This window comes from Orbicella franksi, chromosome 1 (assembly GCF_964199315.1).
Source record: "Orbicella franksi chromosome 1, jaOrbFran1.1, whole genome shotgun sequence".
Taxonomy (NCBI): domain Eukaryota; kingdom Metazoa; phylum Cnidaria; class Anthozoa; order Scleractinia; family Merulinidae; genus Orbicella; species Orbicella franksi.
This window is the reverse complement of record NC_138145.1, coordinates 18,360,127-18,378,307: the sequence shown is the minus strand read 5'-3', so window position 1 is coordinate 18,378,307 and position 18,181 is coordinate 18,360,127. Positions and strand designations below refer to the sequence as shown.

At 37.5% G+C, this 18,181-nt stretch overlaps 2 protein-coding genes across 7 annotated transcripts in view; one reads left to right on the top strand and one right to left on the bottom strand.

Moving 5' to 3' along the window:
• Window positions 1-625: 625 nt before the first annotated feature.
• LOC145483573 (uncharacterized) lies at window positions 626-3,204 on the bottom strand. Its single transcript, XM_081462111.1, has 3 exons — window positions 2,570-3,204; window positions 1,695-2,099; window positions 626-1,141 (listed from the first exon to the last, which is right to left on the bottom strand). Exons 1-3 carry the CDS (start codon window positions 2,868-2,870, stop codon window positions 723-725), a joined length of 1,125 nt encoding a protein of 374 aa, XP_081318237.1. The 5' UTR covers window positions 2,871-3,204; the 3' UTR covers window positions 626-722.
• A 1,713-nt stretch (window positions 3,205-4,917) lies between these two features.
• Window positions 4,918-18,181, top strand: part of LOC145494917 (high affinity cAMP-specific and IBMX-insensitive 3',5'-cyclic phosphodiesterase 8A-like) — a 30,236-nt gene continuing 16,972 nt past the window's right edge. For 2 of the 6 annotated variants that reach the window (XM_081474498.1, XM_081474482.1), the window contains exons 1-11: window positions 4,919-5,687; window positions 5,831-5,887; window positions 8,679-8,813; window positions 12,571-12,626; window positions 13,292-13,351; window positions 14,758-14,817; window positions 15,802-15,856; window positions 15,948-16,130; window positions 16,770-16,868; window positions 17,366-17,407; window positions 17,669-17,757. In XM_081474498.1, coding sequence (XP_081330624.1) covers window positions 5,415-5,687; window positions 5,831-5,887; window positions 8,679-8,813; window positions 12,571-12,626; window positions 13,292-13,351; window positions 14,758-14,817; window positions 15,802-15,856; window positions 15,948-16,130; window positions 16,770-16,868; window positions 17,366-17,407; window positions 17,669-17,757 — 1,109 coding nt within the window. In that variant the 5' untranslated portion in view covers window positions 4,919-5,414. Of the gene's footprint in view, window positions 5,688-5,830; window positions 5,888-8,678; window positions 8,814-12,570; window positions 12,627-13,291; window positions 13,352-14,757; window positions 14,818-15,801; window positions 15,857-15,947; window positions 16,131-16,769; window positions 16,869-17,365; window positions 17,408-17,668; window positions 17,758-18,181 lie in introns of all 6 variants that reach the window. The other 4 variants (XM_081474520.1, XM_081474507.1, XM_081474514.1 and 1 more) reach the window with 3 other exon arrangements.

The following is an 18,181-nucleotide window of genomic DNA, read 5'->3' as shown; positions in this document are numbered from 1 at the left end:
CCTCTTTGTTGCAATGCATAACAGGGGTGTGATTATTGCCCTCGACCCTTAAATTTTTAAGCTACAAAATGGTCAGTGCGCGGTACAGTCGGACCTGTCTCAAAATCTTCCACATAGTCTACTAGTATCGGTGGTGTCTGTGTGACCTAGGCTAGAGAAAAGGGGTTGTTAGGGGGGGGGGGGGGCACAAACTAAGATAATAAACTCGAATCCAATATCTTCACTTCATAGTGGACAACTTGAAGCAAACAGCTTCACTTTGGGTAAATACGCGATGCAAAACCCTCTCTGTAGTGAACTCAACAAGTTGATATCGCGAGTCGAGCGACGGTTACGTATTTTTTTTGCAAGCATTAATTGATGTACATGCGAAGAAGAAAGGGAATAGTATCTTTTTTCGTGAAATTGCTCACCACATTTAGGTATCGAGCATCACTGCTTTATTTCTGCTTAACGATTTTTGTAACACCGATATATAATAACATTACTTTGCTAAGAATGTAAGGATTTGACTTCAAGCATTGTCGCCACTGTCTGATAGTTAGATCTATGACTAAAATGAAGAAACTGAATTCCGACATTATTTCATTTACAATAACTTACTACAGAGAAAAAAGATCAATCTCTTCCTATATGTTCTCCTTAGCTGCTGTGCTTTGCAGCTTTTAAAATTACTGTAATCATAGATGATTATTTCAAAAAGAAAGTCTAAACACAAAGCTTCACGCATTAATCTCTTCTTCTTTGGAGCTGCATTCAACTGGGTCCATCTCCTCCGTGCTTATAACGACCTCTTCTCCATGGGCCTGAATTACTTCGGAAAGGTACACATCCATGAAAGACTTAGAATCACCATGGTACATTTTGCTGTCATCCTCGCTATTACTCTGACGGAAGGTTGAAATATCGCTGCTGACAAATAAATGCCGTGGTAGGCCTTCGAATGTAAGTGGGGATGAGGAACTCATCGGCGTCTCCAAGGAGACGAGAACGCGGTTCTCATCTGTCTCGTCATCTGTTCTTGCATCTGCTAATTCAACCCGAGAAACAGTGGGACTATGAAGGGGACCTGGAGTCAAGTAGGTGGAGATGTTGATGTCTGGCAGGTGTGACGCAGGGAGGTCCTGGGTTGTAATTTCACCTTCAATTAAGAATTCAGGATAAATTAACTTTTACTAAAGAGAAGAAATGTCCCTTTTACAGTTAGTATTGCATTAAGTATAACTGTTGTTGTTGCTGCTTTTGTTTTGTTTGTTTTTGTTGTTTTTTTTTTGATTCACATTTCACAGATCATGAAACTTTCTAAAACTCAGTTTGAGTTCCTCAGAAGAATCAATTTTGATTATAAGAAATATTTGATTTTGGCATTAGTCACCTTATGATTTCTTCGTTGTTTTTCGTGGGCGTTTTCTGAACTTCCCCGCTTTAATTAGTAAATCAAATTAGGTGAGAGGATGTGGCGCCCGGGGTTAAAGTCTCCCACCCCCCCCCCCCCCCCATATCACCCGCAGAGTTTTAATATTGAGGTAGGTAACATAATCATTGACAGATGATCCTCATTTTGATTATCAAACAAGTTTAGTTAATCTTTTAAAGGTTTTTCTAAAGGTGATCTTTTAGAAAGTTTTAGGCTGAGTGGGGCGTGAAAAGCAAACGACAGTTCTTTTCTAGTATGGAAAGTTACCAATCTTTACCTCCAACTGAGTTGTTCACTACACCACTTTCTTGCACTTCAGTTGTTACTATGTCCAGTTCTTGTATGACTTCCTCTTGCTGGGTTTCGAGACTTGCACTGTGTAATGTTCTGTTCTCGTCAATAGCTCCCACAGCTTGGCTATGTACATCTTCAACTGTAGTCACGTTCTCCGGCCTAGTCGTTTCTCGGAACAGTTTCTCCTCCATAAGCCTCTTTTCTTTGGCCCGCCTGTTTTGAAACCAAACCTGCACTCTGTCCTCAGGGAGACCGGTTTTTTCCGCCATCTCTTGGCGAAATTTACCGTCAGGATATTTCTGCTCCGAGAATCCTGCCTCGAGAAGGAAGAGTTGTTCTTGAGTGAAAACGGTTCTACAGCGGCGGCGCTTCTCTTTTGGACGAAAATCTAAATAGAATAAAATAAACTGCTTTTCAACTGTCTGTAAATGAGGCGCGCTCTGAATTACTCTTTATTAAGTTTTATCTGATTGTTAACTCTTCAATTAGCTCTGAAAAGAAAGTTATGAAAATTACGAATTAAAGGTGTTCTAAACAAAACAAAATGTGTCATTAATAGTATAGACAAGAGCAAGCAAATGAAGTGTTTCCGTTATTTCGTTTACAATGTCTTGCAGAATAACTCCGAACCTGTTTTTCCACACAGAGTTTTCCTTTTATAGTTAATAACAGGCTTCGCAGTTTAAAATCTTTTGCATCTATTCCTTTTTCTTTGAATGAGATACAATGTTTCAGGCGTTCAGTTCCGTCTTTGGCGTACAAAACCATGCTTACACGTACAAAACAAAAGTACTTTATCAAACAGGTTATCTGGTTATGGCGTGACAATCAACTTACCGATAAATGAGTTATTATTACCTTCACTTTGATAGAATGATGCAGAATACGAAGCACATGGATCAAACATTGGTCTAGAATATGGTGGGGGAGCATAATACTGATAGTAAAATCGTGATGGATACATAGGCATCTGAGGTAACGCACTGGAATTCTGCAGCCCAACTGTTGGAAGGTGAGATGACAGAGCGGGATGAAAGCTTGTCGGGGGCTGAGGAGGATTGAAAATGGATCTTTCTTCTCTCGTCTCAGGATTTGAAGCTTCGCTCCATTGTTTGTGATCGTCTTCCCTCATCCCGACTTCTTTCCTTGATTCTTCCATGTCTTAACCGTTTGAGTAAAATTATAAGTAGCAGTAGGCTTTTAAATATAATTTGCTGTTTTCGTCACGAGTTCGTAATCATCCCATTTATGACGTCGCGAGACAAGCTTAGAGCGCCGACGCGCGCGCCTACATTCGGAAATTGCATGAAACGATATTATGGGCTTCTTCTCCCAATTTAGGGCATTTCAGACAAACTTGCAATATTTGGTATGATTATCTCTTTTGTAGCACAAGAAAAGAAAAGTAAAGCAAATGGGCCACCTTTTAGATAGAAAATGGGACCAAAGTCTCAGCGCTTTTTCAACACAAATGGAACGGAAGCACTCCCAGTTCTCGTCACCTCTTCTTTGTTATCCCAGAAACCTGGCTAAGGTTTGCCGTCCGATCTAGAGACGAGAATGATTAATTAAATGTAACTAATAAAGTAGGGAGTTAGATATTCTTAGTTCATATCCAAGTTTGTTTTCTTTCATCTAAAAGTAACTGAATCCAAGTAGAGTTTAGGGATTTTAATACAGCTTTTCACAACTGGTCGCTAGTTCGTGCTAGCTTAGAACTCGAACTAGTTTAGAATTTACCGTAACGGGTGGGGTAGAGACTGATTTACTACCATGTAACCCTGGTAAACTAGAATTCTGTTACGTTATAAAAGAGCAATTCCGGTTAAGCTGCGCCTGCAAGGAAATGAGCCTGAATACTCACTGCACCTCTACAGCGGTCAAACGCGCTGCGCGCGCAGTTTCCTCGCAACGTTTCCAAACTACGTACTTCAACGTCTCATATTTTCCGTAAGTTTGAAGCCAAAAGCTTAGACAGTCACTTAAAGGTTAAGCTTTATATTCATAAAGAATTTAATTTTTGTTAACCGCCTAAGTTACCGGAACATTGGACCCTTCCTCCAACCTGTTAGCACTTGGTCAGCATCAAATTGCACCCGCTAACTGAAAATTCGTGGGCGCTTTAGACTAGATTTCGTCTCAAACTTGTGAGAAGACAAGCAAATATTCCAGGTCTTCCTGTTATGGGGAACTGACCGGATACGAAAGCCCGGTGGTGATCATCCATGTTCAGGTGTTTCTGCATGAAACTTCGAAGTCTGTGTTTTCAAGTTAGTTTCATTTCCGATGATGGCTAGAAGGCAAATCTTGAAATATAAATTAAAGTTAAACTTTGCCATTTCACCCTTTTTTCTTTGCGGCTGTTTCCTTAGCATGTTGGCTTCTCTCCGCCGCTAAGGGCAATAACATGCTTTACATGTGTAGCTAAATATACGTCAGCTACAGGATATTATACAAATTCATTATCTGGCTTAACGGTGGTCGTATTACATTAGTTAATTCACAACGATGTTGTTACTGAATATGACATGTCCTCGTCGATAAGTAGTTTCTTTATATTCGTCACCAGTACACCGCCACTGACATTCAAAAACAGTAAGACGGTGCCCTCTCCTGTGAGGAGTAATAGGGGTGGACCCCTCCTCAGAGTTAAATTGTTAAACAAAAATATCCTAGAAACGTGAAAAACAAAATGGGTGTACAAGAGACTGAGCGTTTGGGGAGGAAGAAATAATTAATCGATGGATATTATGATGATAAGCAAAGAATTTTTTTTCATGTGTTCAAAGCAAGTTTTACGCGCAAACGTAACATTTTTAGCAGCCAATGTTCTTTCATTAATCAAGAGGCATAGTTTTAATTGTCCCCAGGAATATCGCGAAAAAAAAATTGCTGGGGAATTATTGTTATTTGGCCTTTTTACAGTGTAAGCCATCTGTGAGCGGATGACGTCAGCATTCACGAGTTCTCTTTGTGTACATTGGTTATTTCCTTGCTAGTTTCGTAGTACCTAGGCGAGAGAAAAAACAAGATATTTATTTTGAATTCCGCCAGTCCTTCAAATTGTTTCTTTTAGTACTATTGTTCGGAGACTGTCTTTGCGCTTACCCGTATTTTTCTACAACTTTTTTTTTGGCAATATCATTTATTTACGTCGTCCGCCCAGCGAGTAAACAAAACGCAAAGTTACAACTCGAAGGTCGGTTGGGATCGCCAGGGACGGTGCAGCTGTTTGATCGGAAGCCGATGTGTTACCGAAAGCTACCGAAGAATTCCGATCGAACCCAATCAATTGGTTAATGAGGTCACATGGCGAAGTAAATGGTCGAGGATTGGACCTCTGTACATGACGAGCGGCCCAGCAAAGTTTGTTCCCATAACAGCAACAGCGGCGAACAAGGTTGAAGCTTTCAAAAATCGAACGCGATTGTGCCGAGTGTTAGAGAAATCAGCTCCGTGAAGGGTTGATTCGGAAGATCCAACACCGGCCATGGATTGTGTGAACTTTGCAGGCTAACTATATTTTCTACGCCGCCACATATGCTTGTTCGGCAATCGACGATTTTGGTTCGGGGACCTTGAATTGCATGTGGGAAGGCAGGCGAATAATTCTAATATCTTGCGTTTACTGAGTGCCTGTGGAAGTTCAGTTGCAAACTGCGGACAAGTTGACTGTGAATGTTACTCCTTCTAAGCCCTATAAATGGGCTGTGCTCCTAGCATACACGTCTCACAATCTGGAGTATTTTATTGTAGAGACGAAATTCGCGAAGGATCAAGCCCCAGACCAAGAGCATCTTCACCAAGTGAAATTGTCGGCCATATTCGCACTAGTTCCGACTCTGGTTCGCATATTTCTACGTCGTCGTCTTCTCGCAATCGTGGAAGTAACAAAAAGGGGCAAAATTCACACAGAGGCAGTTCAATTGAAGCAGAAACACAAACTTACGACCCGAGGAGTATGGAGAGCCCCAAGGTAAAAGGCTGTTATTTTCCCGTTTGCGATTGTGGCCGACTTGTTTTAGATTAAAAGGTGTTCTGTGGAAATTTTCTACCAAATTTGTACAGTCTCGCCCTCGCAATGAGCTGATATTTTTCTGTCTGGATATCTCTTTACAGAATGAGAGAAAAGAAATTTTACTTGGACCTATGAAGTTATATCAGGCACAGATGCAGGTAGGGTTTGTGTTCGTCTTTTTCTTAGTAAAAACACACAAAGCTGGCTTTGACTTGTGGGCGAGAGACAGTTAGAGATCATGTAATATAGTGGCTACCAGTTATCTTTGTTCCGGCAACTTTGTTCGTGTTTGGCTCTTTTTCAGCTTCTTAAGCGGATCAAACTCCTCAAGCTTGAACCTGGAAATTAGATGTTTTAATATTTCGGTATAGCTTCTAACACGTATACTTTGTTTTATTCGAAACGAAGCCTGGCTAGCGCTTCGCGTCAACAACATTCAGTGCATTTTTTCTCTGCTCAGCTGCCAGCTATTCGCATTTCAAACGCAAGAGCTTTAAATTTTGATATTTTTCACAGAATGGCAGCCCTTGTGTTATCTTTACGGGTAAGAGGGAGAAATCCTCACCTTTATTTCCCCGGTGTTTTTTTCCACGTCGAGCGCGTAAAAAGATTGGTCTGTTTTTTGTTTACAAAAGATCTCGTCGTGTGAAAGGTCCACGGCCTTCCTTTACTTAATGTTTTTGCTTGGCTTTTAGAGGTTATCGCCGCTTGTGATACCAGGAAGTTTTTTCATCCTGTCATTGCAAAACGTTCTCTCTATATAAACTACTGGGATCAAACCTTGTCAGAAAATTGATTACGTCCAAGTTCGTGAGAATTTTAATGTCGAATCGGCCGCCGAAGGACCCGAAATTTTTCATTTCATTTTGCCGGCAGTTTTTGCCGTAACGCGCTTGAAAAGTCGGCGTTTTGGTTGAATTTATGTTTTTAAAGTTTAATCTATTTTATGACCTCGAGTCGACAGGTTTTTGTTGTGGTCGCCTACAAGTTTCCCATGGCAGTTTCGAGCCAAGCATAGATAACAACATTTGCTACCAAGAAAAAAAACTCAGACCTTTTGTAAACAACCGAAGCGCGAGTTATCGTTACGTTTGAGTCGAAGTTCTTCCTAGAGTATTTGTATTTCTCCTTTCAGAAGATACAGAAGTTTACAGCATGACCTTGTATGATCATGAAGTACGATTTATGGCGTCTTGTACTAGATAAAAAAGTTGTTTCATATAAAAGGCAGCTAGGAATAAATTTTAAAAATCCTTTTAGACTTGCTGGTGATGCTACACAGATTCACTTTATGATGTTTATTTCACGATGTTTGAAACTGACATCAGAAAGAGAAATCTGCAACCAGTGTGCTGCGTTAAAATATTATTGCAGTGAGCGGTGACAGTGGAATAATGGTGGTGCTGGCAAAGAGTATTTGGTTGTGGCAATTTTAGGGTATACTGTACATGTAACTACAATAATTTACTTATAAAACATTTACAAATAAATACACATAACTGACTTTATGAACATAATATATTTATACAAGTTACAATCTTGCATTCAAGCCACCTTGGATGGACAACAAGCTTTTGGCCAAACAGTCAACTCAATTCCAATTTATGCAAAGTCACAGTGCTCTTGTCTTCTTTATTTTCTCTTTGAGAAGACTTGTGTTGTTAACTGCTTTATCCGAAAAAAAAAAAAAAACGTTAGAGGTATTAGCTGGTTCCAGGGAGTTATATATATATAAAAGTGGGGTTTCTTTGGTAGGATTATTTGGACTTTTCCAGTTTTTTTCTGTTCATTGAAGTTAAAAAAAAATCATGGCTATACTACAATTCTGGGAGTGAAATGAAAATGGCAGTGTTAAGTTCTCACTGTGGAAATTCAGGCCAGCGTTGGACATTTTATTTCCCAGAAATTTTACTGGTGGGAATTTGAATAGCTCGATTGATGATTGTTGATGAAATTGTTACCATAGTTCTTGTGAAGAATTGCTGCATTTATTGTCCATGTAAGTTAGAGTGTTCTTCTGGCTTTTAAAAGTTATCTGTTGAATATATCTGTGCCAGCAGACTTTTTTATTGTCTTAAAGTTTTAAACTCTCTAATATCTTGGATCTCTTGTTATGTTACATGTAGTTTCTTTCAATTGGTTTCTTGTCTTTATAACTCACTAGCTCTTAACTTGAGGATCTGGATAGGGTTACTGGAGTCTCAATCATCAGTTAAATCTTCAACAGCCTCTCATCTAGCTCTTCATTCTCTGAGCTTTTAAGTCAGTTTTGCAGGTCTCAGTTATCAGTTAAAAAACTCCTCCATTCTCTGTTGATAGTGAAAGTTTTGACCAATTCTCAGATCTCAGTAAAAGAACATTGCCCAACCACTTTTAAACATGTTGTGGTAAATCTTTGTGTCAGCCTGGTCTCATAAGCTTGTCGCAAGTTAACTTCAAAGACAAGTGTAGAACAAGAGCTTTGAAGTTTTCAAAATTGAGAAACAAAGTCACAAGATGAGCAACTGAGTCATCATGAGTTGTCCATCCCAGTTCAAATTTAATTCTCGTACATGTTTTTGACATAAAAATAAGGGTGTGATGTTATGGTGTACAGACCCTCCCCTCTCACCCAGTGACGTAAACAATTTCAGGAAAGTAAACTGGTATGAACTGGTAAACTGGTAGGAAAGTAAACTTGCGTTGTTAAGTATGTTCAGATGTTATATGATGTCTGTTTTTGTTTTTCTCACATTGTTCACTGCAAGGATTCAAAGGATTATTGAACTAGAAATGGCATTTGAAGTTAGAACTGGGGTGACACAAAATTGCATCCTCTTCCTCCATGTTGTAAAGTGCTCTATTAAAGAAAAATGTTTGTGATTGAGACAACTAAGGCGGCCTTAAGAACAGTAAGACACAAACATTTACATGTCCAAAGTAATTAAATTTTGTTTCTTGCTTTGATAGATCATGCTGGTGTTTTCAAAGGAAGATGCACAAACTGATAGCTTTCTTCATGCAGCAGAAAGAGGTGGATATCTTTGTCAAATATGTAAGACATCTGAGGAAGCCATGGAACAGTACATCAATGTACAGCCAGAGGTAAGACTTGAGTTACTACGATTATCAGTTGAGTAAGGCGGACAAAAGTTTGGTCACCAAGTTTTAACGTAAAAATCGTGTTGTTGTCACGAGCAACTGGCTCCGTATCCATTGGCAACTTGTCGGCCTTTGACGTCAATTGATAGGAAAGCGCGCGAAATTGTAGGCGACGCGACAGGCGACCAACGGCTGTTGATATTGTTACCAACAGAAACGAGGTAAGTTGCCCGTGACAACAACACGATTTTACGTTAAAACTTGGTGACCAAACTTTCGTCCTGCCTTACTCAACTGATAATCGTAGTATGAGTATGCAGGGTTGTAGCTAGGAAAATAGCATGCGCACTGAGATTTTCTTTGAGCTGGCCTAAAGAAGGTACTTATTTAGGGCTTAGAGACCTGTTAACAAAATTTTGTTCCCAATCTTTTGCAATACCTTGAATGTGGGGCTACCGTTTACAAGATGGTGGGTGCAGAACACGGAAAGAGGACCTGCAAAACAAGTGCTCAAAACAAGATTTTGTTTCAATTATCTTACTTGTTATAGTGGCACTGATACTCAAGGTAGTCAGGAATTTATTCAAACCTTTTCATTTTGACAAATATATGGTTTGATATTGAATGATTGTACGTGCATAACCTAAAAACCATTTGTTCCCCAGCCTTGCCTGGCTGGCCAAAATCCAGCCAGCGATGACCACTTTCTTAGTCAGTAAATTTTGCCATCTACCCATACTTTGCGACAACTCTGAGTATGTGCCAGTGTGTAAGGTATGATTTTGAATCACTTAAGTCTGAGATTGGGTTAAAATTTCAGACTGGTTTGGTCTACATTAATGATTCATTTTCTGAGAAAATGATTGCTATTATCAAATTTATTCTAGACTAGGAATTGACACTTTGAATTGAAAGGACCTTTTATAGATAGAAATATAAATCATGATGGTAACATTTAAAGCAACTAACTGTGACATGAGGAAAGCAGCAAGCTTCGGATAGGCTAGGAAACTTTGGCTTGTACATTTAGTCTAGAAAATCCAGTTGAAGAGTCCAGGTGACACAACCCCCACCCATAAAATGAAAGAGTACCCGCCTCTTGTAGGCTTTGGAGAGTAACTAAGAGGGATCAATATTGTGCATTCTTCCGTGGACAGAAAGGCTATAAGGAGAAAGTAAACGATTAACAGAGGGTAAATTATTGTATTGATGGGACTCTAAATTCTCATTAAGTACTGCTATAGTGAAGACTGCAGCAATCATTGAGAAGCACTGCTATTTAAATCTGAGTATCATTGTTACTAAAGTTTGTGGTTTCTTCGCAGTCTGCAATTCTTGAAAAAATATGGATATCTACAAACTAGATTTTAGGTGTGGATAAAGTAAATATAAATAACACATGTAAAGGGAAAGTCTGGAAAATGAAGGAGAAAAGTTTGGAGTTTTTTTTTTTTTGTAAGGTACAAAAAGTGCTTTATTTTGAGGCAAAATCTTTGTCATCTGATTGAATTTCATGTCAATTATTTTGTCAACCAAAATGTTGATTCTCTGAATCTCAAGAACCCTTTATTCCCTCCCACCAACATTAATATTGTTTATCTGCATGGCGTCACAGTTACTCTGTTTTCATAGTATATGTTGGTTACATTTTCGTTGGTGTTTCCTTTGGCGTGGTATTTAGCTCATAACCTTAAAATACTGGTGCATACAAAAATGTTTTTACATGCATTAATGTTGATGAATGCTGTATTACTTTTTGTTACTGGTGACTTTCTCTAGAGAAAGGGAATTTCATGAAAAAAATATCATTATCTGTTAGAAATCTTACAGGTTTTGCAAAAGAATAAGCATTGTTATATGTGCAAAGATAGGTGCAGGATTTGACAAATCACTTGCCTGGACTGGCCCTCAGAAAAAGAAAGATTGAGCAACTGTTGCATCCCTTAACAAAACATTATCTTTACATGCCAGATTTAATTTTTTTTCTAAAAATGTTGGAGTAGTGGTCAAACATTGTTGAGTGGGGGTGTTTAGTCTAGATACTCAAATCAAATCTGAGAATCCCTTTGTTTTCTTCTCATTAGCTTTATGCTGATGGCCTAAAACAAGGGCATGTTAATCTTTAATTTTTAGCTTTTAAATGCCCAAAATGGTAGGAGTAGGTTTCTGACTACTGTACTTGGTAGTGTCAAGACTACATATGAAACATGTACAAACTAATTGCATGGGTTAACTTTTCTTTCCATAAGTAAGAGTCAGCTGTAAAATGCTGACTATTTGCACGGAAGTGCTACAAAGAAAATCAGGTTTCCTTTTTGCCCAGTGGGCAAGCTGTAACTGGAATGTACTAGCCCAACAGTCGTGCCCACCAGCCTGAAAAAAAATCACTAGTGCAATTAATTAAATGATTAAAAATGAAAATTAACAATAATTTGATTTCTTTCAGTTCTTCTGTAATCTGAATTTTTCAACTGTTGCCCCAAAACAACTTCACTTGCCCATCACGCAATTGAAGGATAGAATCCACTTGCCTAGTGGCAAAATCTTCTAGCCCAGGGCTACTGGGCATGGCTTTGTTTGCCTGTTCAGGGTACGAAGTTGCAACCAGCTGGTCTCCAATGTGACTGAAAATTGAGCATTGGTGACCAGAATTTTGAGGCCAGTCACCATTAGGCAACTAACTTTTAGCATCTTGAACCGGCATTCAAGGAAGTGGTTTCGTTTCAAATTGAAAAATTTTGTGTTTGGTTTCAAGTAAGAAACTTACCCCTTGTCTCTTCAACATTTTTAACTTCTGTAGAAAATAATTTAGATCAAAAATGAAGGTAAGATTACTGTTAGATGACCCCCAAAACAGTTATAATCCACGCACTGTAATCAACATTTAGTGCCGCCATGTTTTCAGTGGTTTCAACTGCCAGCCATACCACGGGCGCATGGCAGAAATACTTGCTTCCCTTTCGAGTAACATGGCCACTTGCTTCGTGCATGGCTTCTGGAAGGCTTCGTACTGATGGCATGTAAGAAGAAAATGATGTTATGCTCAATCTCCAAACTAAGAGTGCTATCTATTTGACAAAAACTCCATTTCAACTAAATTGTAAGCTACACAATATTTTAATGCCTTTCCACATGGAATCTGACTCTTGCGATTGTTCAGGAGTGGGAATATTTTCACACGAAGAAACATCTTGAAAAACATCACATTTTTGTGTTTCGCTGTGAAGGAAAAATTTTATTGACACTTTTTGGTGACCACATTTTTCCATCGGGTGACTGAAAAAAGAATTTCAGTTGCCAGTTGGCGCCTGCCTAAAAAAGTTAATCTCGGACCCTGCTGTTGCATCTGCTTATGAATAGAAACTTGAGCAGCTAATTTTGTTGAAACATTTGAGCCCTTGTTATTTGTACGAACCACGATGCTTGTATGGTGAAGCAGCTGGAAAATTCTCCAATAGGACAAGTCTGCACACTGTTGTTTATTTCATTTACTATTTGTTTATTTTTTTGGGGGGTGGGGGGATGGGAGGCAGGGTGGGGTGAGTTGGTGGACAGGGCATCAAGGTCAAATTTCAGAGCAATGACTACAGTACTTCTCCAATCTATTTTGTGTAAGTTTTCATGTGCATTGCAGTTTTGAATCATTTTGATAATGCCATTGATCTTACAGGTTTGTGGTCAAGTTTTTTGCTTGCAGTTTCTGGAAGTAAGGAAAGATTCACATAACAGATTGTTGTTAACATACTTCTGTTGCCTTCAGGTGATATTTATTGACATGAGGGGAAATTCTGTAATCGATGGAGAAGCACTTTGCAGGTACCATCATCTTAAATGAATGTACATATTTTAAATATCATATTAGGTTGCTTTCTTTGTTTTCCAAATAGTTTAATTGGTTTTCATTCCTATCATATTTTTGCTCATTGGTATTTCATTGAGTAGGCTTTCTTGTGCCACCCTTGTTTTACAATGTTGAGAAGCTGTTGACGTTTATTTCATATGTAGAAATGCCCTGTACATTATAGTAAATGTTCAATTCTTTCCCTGTTCAAGAGATTATAAGACTTTACTATAAATATTCTAGTGGTTGCTGCTCTGTTTAGCATTTATCTATGCAAGAATCAACCATGGTGAGACACCTCACTGATGTCTGTAGAATTGTGTTGTGTTGGCATCTGTTCTTGGTTTTCGTGTGCTTTCATCACTGCCATGGCCCGTGTCATAATTTAACAAAAAAATTTCTAATTAGCTACTTATGTATTCATGGCCACAAATGTCAAAGTTGTCATTTGAATCTCTAGGGATTGGTAGCAACCCATCAATACAAAGTTTTAGGCAATAATTGGCCAGATTTAGGTTTAGTAGTAATTTGCTGTGCTGCACTTAACAGCCACATAACAGATTCCTCCCTCTCGCCCTGTCTTCCACGATGAAAGGTATAAACATATTAAAGTAATCAATTTATTCCACTTGGTTTTTAGAATAATAAGAGCAAAGGGCCCCAGAGAGAACTCTATAATAATTGCTGTTGTTAAAGGAAGGTAAGAAACTGAATAAAATTGGAATTAAATTAATGTTTTGGGTATTTTTTATTATTGTAAAATGCCCAGTCATCATCACATGAAGAGAAAAAAAGTAATAGGAACACAAGTTTATTGACAGTTATCCAAACTGTCAATTGATTTAGAAATCCATCGACAAATATCTTGTACAGCTAGTTGTTGCAATTGAGTTATAGAAACATGTTCAGAAGCTTGGGAGAATGAGAAATGCTGTGGGAAAAGGAGCTGGAGGCGTTTTTGTAGTGTTTTTGAACTACAACTTTTTCAAGTTCTACCGAACTTTCATAAGTGTTTAGAACTTTAACTCAATAGAAATGTGGAGAAAATGTTTTCTATTTCATTTATAGTGCCCTGTAAGAAAAGAAAGGAAACTCATATATTTTGGATTGTCAAAATTTCATTTCTTTTGACTGTGCCAAAATTTTGCCAAGAGCTCATGCTAGTGCTGTTCTCTATCAAGTTATAAAGTAATAAATACATGGCTTTTAGTCTGAGCTTTCTCATAGGGTGTTTCTGAAGTTGGATAGTGCAGTTGATTGGGTTCTGTTATATAGAAATGTCAAACAAACCTATGTCAAGCCACAATGCACCAGATAGTTTCATATTCATGTTGTCGTTTTTCCTGTGATCTTATGTATGGATTTTTTGTTGTATAATAAGCAGCTGCAAACAATTCACTGCAAATAGCATACAGTGTACAGTTTGTGATTAAAACAATAACAGGAGTTTGCAAAACAGAATGGTCTGATCTGGCTCATGAAAGAAAATCAGTTCCAGATTTTCCCATGAAGCATTTTTTCCGCAAGTTTTGTTATATAATCTCATTATTGCTTAAGATTTTGTTGTCCTAATCACGCACCAATCTGTACATTTTACTCTGATGGAAATCTTGTAACAATTGCTATCATTGTAGCAAGGTTTTTTACTCTTACCTGACTGGAGTTACTGTACTCTCTTGAATTATATGATTCCATGGGAGTTATAACAATGCACAATTAGTTCACGTAGAGTGTTTGTTTAGTCATTGACACATTTGCATGCCGACCTATTGGTGTGGCTGGTTGAATGAAAGCTGCTTAATATTCCTAGTATAATGTGTTGTGAGCTCTTATCCCTTCAGATAAGTGTTCTTAAAATTAATGTCTTACATGTATGTAGATTTTATTTTCATTCATGACTTTTCTTGGAGTTCATTTGGTTGTGTGTTTTTTTCCACAATAATTTTATAGATTGTGAATATGTCTGGTGTTTCCTTTTACTCATCTGTATAAAGAGCTTAAAAAAACATAAATTTTGTTAGTATTACTCTTGGAAAGCTGTTGCCTTGAAAGAAACTTTAACAAACAAAACTCTAATCACTAACTACCCTCTATTGCACTTTCTAGTAAAATGAAATCCCACTGTCTTCGCAAAATTTTCACATGTGGCATCTGGACGGATCGCAGGTCTGGTTTATAGTTGAGCTCACTTATGTGCGACTTTCAAATCAGACTCTCCTTTGCAAACAAGCTACATGTGCGAAAACAATCTACCATTGTGTATCCAATAAATCTATTTTATATTACTAAAAAAAGTCTAAGCTGAAGTCATAAAGAGAAATAACGCTAAATCAATTTTGTACCAGATCTCTCTTGATTGCGAAGGAAAGTTTTACCTCTGAAGGTAGCAATTAAGTCAGTCTCTTTTATTGCATTCTGTGGTTTTGTCAAGTCACTGATATGGGTTATAAAATTTTCAATTAACGATTAAGCAGCTTTCAAGCAAGTAGTCACACTAGTGGAATGACAATTCTTGTTGTTAGGCATGGTTAAATAATATTTGTTGAAATACTACATGTATTTATTTCCATTTCCAGTAAATTACTGGCTCCCTGATCTTGTTGAAGGCTGCCTAACCAACTTAATATTTATGACAAAATTGTGCATTCAATATTATTTTAAATAAATTGAGGCATGTATCAGGAATTTTTTGGCAGTTTTCACCGACATAATTTTATGGGTACCCACCACATTGGTAGCTCAAGATTTAAGTGATCAAGCTTACTAATAATGATTGTAGACACAAATGAAAAATGTGAGTAACTGAAAGACATTCTTTCTTTTTTTTCTACTCAACTTTTTCAGTAAGCCTTTAATGGTCATTTGGGATTTTACTTGAAAAAATTCTTTATTAGTGACATAGGTGTACAGATATCTGTTTAGTGTTGTTCTGGTTTGAATTTCTGTGCACAAGTAAAGCCAGTCAGAGATAGGAATCACTGGAGCTATGTCGACAGTGTAGATGTTTTGGGCAAACAGAAAGATACAAGATTGTCATGAGTGCAAAGCTAGATTGGTACCTCTTCAAGCTGGTTATGTTCATCATATTTATGTGGAGGTCAAGTAGACAAGTTGACATGGTGTTTTCTGGGTTGTTTTTGTGTTTTTTAGCCCACGTAGTGACGAACCCTTGATGCTTCCTCTGTTGAAGGCGGGATTTGACAAGGTAAGATTGCACACTCCCTTCACAAAAACAGCAAAGCAGTTGGAACATTTATGGAATTTCGTTAACAACTTTACTGTTAACTTTTCCCCAGCGTTTTGTGGAGAACGCCAATGTTGGGGCCTGTCATAATGAGCTGTTAATGTTGGAACATGGAGAAGTCCAGTCGATGTTGAAACTTCGGGCAACTAGCTGTCTTTTCAGTGCAATTGAGAACTGTCAGGATGCTGTGGAGATTACCAGCCTGGACCATGATAAGTCTGAATTACAGGTAGAGGTACAAACAAACAATCATGATTTTAAAATCATTCATTTAGATGTCATTTGCTGATCAATGTAAACTGCATTAGTTGTATAAAGCTCAGTCATGAGGCTGAGCAGAGGTTGATACTAGTAATAGCCTACTTGGTGTATCAAATGTGAAATTGTACTCATGTCATTGATTTAAAGAAGCTCTGACACACCCAAATCACTTTTATGGAAAAATAATTAAACAAATCTTCAAATAGGTAGAAATCTGGGAATAACAGTTTAGCACGATAGGAAAAAACGTAGGGGAAAAACAATGATTAATGATAGGGGAGGACTAACGAGTATTATAAGTCACCCTCCCCCCCACCCTTACTGAACTTAATATGTTCAATAATATGCCATATACAAATGTATGAAGTCCTTCTTGGGAGATTATTATTTCCTACTTACACATTGATTAAGTACTGTCTCTGGTAGTGGGAATGGTCATGGTGTTTTGGAGCAAATATTGGTTTCGAAGATATATGACAAGTATTGGTTTAACCTAAATCAAGACTTTATTTATCCACAGTAAAAATTAAAGCTATAAGCTTATGGGGTCATGCACTAAAATAAAAGAAAGTCAAAACATCAGTTTTAAGATGGGTTTTGTGTTGCACTTCAGTATGTTAACCCTGCATTTGAGAAAATGACTGGTTACTGGAGGTCAGAAGTTGTTGGACATCCTCAGACCTTAGGGATGAATAGTGAACATGAAAAACCTGTAAGTAATGAAACTTAAAACTTGTTATCCACCTAGTGAACTATTTCTTTTTCCAATGCATTTTCCAACAGTAACATTGTGACTGCTATAAGTGGGCCAATGAAGGCCTAAAACTACACCACCTTGCAGAAAGGAAATAGTACTTGATGCAATTGAGGACTTTTTCTATGTTTACGTGGCCTTGACTAAACATGAGGGGGGTTGAGAGAATTTAAGACAGTTAATATGCAAACCTAAGATGTTCCTACGTTCATTGTGCCAGTCAGTGATCCTTTTGGTTTTGGTTTTGGTTTTACAACACTTACTCTAAAACAACTCTACAAGGTATCAATATTCATCTATCAGGTCTTTTGTAGAAACAGTAATGTTCATTGACTAATTTTTTTTTTATTAAAGGTTGCCATTAATCCACTTTCAAATGGCCAGGCCCAGAGCTCTAACTGAGGGTTGATCACAAACCTCAACATATCTTGATTGCATAATTTTTTCTGTTATAGGAATCATATGAATCAATACAAGCACTACTGAAGAAAGGGAAGGTAAGCTGTTGTGATCCTAAGTGTTTAAGAAGTTACTGCAGAAAGTTGCTTCAGTGAAATCAATTACCATAAAATAAACTGTTTTTCATCTATTGCTGGAGGGAAAACTTCACACTGTGGGACAGATGATTTATGATCTCATTTTTTCAAACTACAGACAGCAGCTATTGGTACATTAGACACTTTTTCCCAGTATCTTTTGTGTATTAGGGTGATACAATTTCTTTTGACAGCTAGATCTTGTTTTTGTGTCTGTTTCAGCCGTGGGATGGCAAAGCTTTTGCAAAAAAGAAAAATGGGGAGAGCTTCTTACAAAGTGTGCACATTATTCCAGTTATTGGAAAAGGAGGGTAAGGACAAAATTTATGCAGTTATCTACATAACAGCACTGATTCTCTGGGCTTACTCAATCTGGTACCAAGTTAAACACCTTTCTCATGAAAATATCAAATCATCAAATAAGAACTTAACATTTATTACAGAAAACTTGCTAACTATTGATAAAAGGAGGAATTGACTATCAACCAATAGATTGGTCATTATAATAATAATAATAATAATAATAATAATAATAATAATAATAATAATAATAATAATAGTAATACAAAACTGTTTGCAATAACAATTGTGTTCAAATTGTTAAGAAAACGAGGCAAAACGTAGTTTGCAGAAATGGATAAATTGAGAAAACCTGAGAATTGGAATGACTTTTAGTAATAATAATAATAATAATAATAATAATAGTAATAATAATAGTAATAATAACAAAAAATA

Excerpts from the sequence above, each read along its gene's own strand:
- LOC145483573 (XM_081462111.1), bottom strand. The coding sequence starts at position 2,870 with ATGGAAGAATCAAGGAAAGAAGTCGGGATGAGGGAAGACGATCACAAA. Across the intron at positions 2,100-2,569 it reads ATCATTCTATCAAAGTGAAG|ATTTTCGTCCAAAAGAGAAG; the intron begins GTAATAATAACT and ends TATTCTATTTAG. Across the intron at positions 1,142-1,694 it reads AGTGAACAACTCAGTTGGAG|GTGAAATTACAACCCAGGAC; the intron begins GTAAAGATTGGT and ends TCTTAATTGAAG.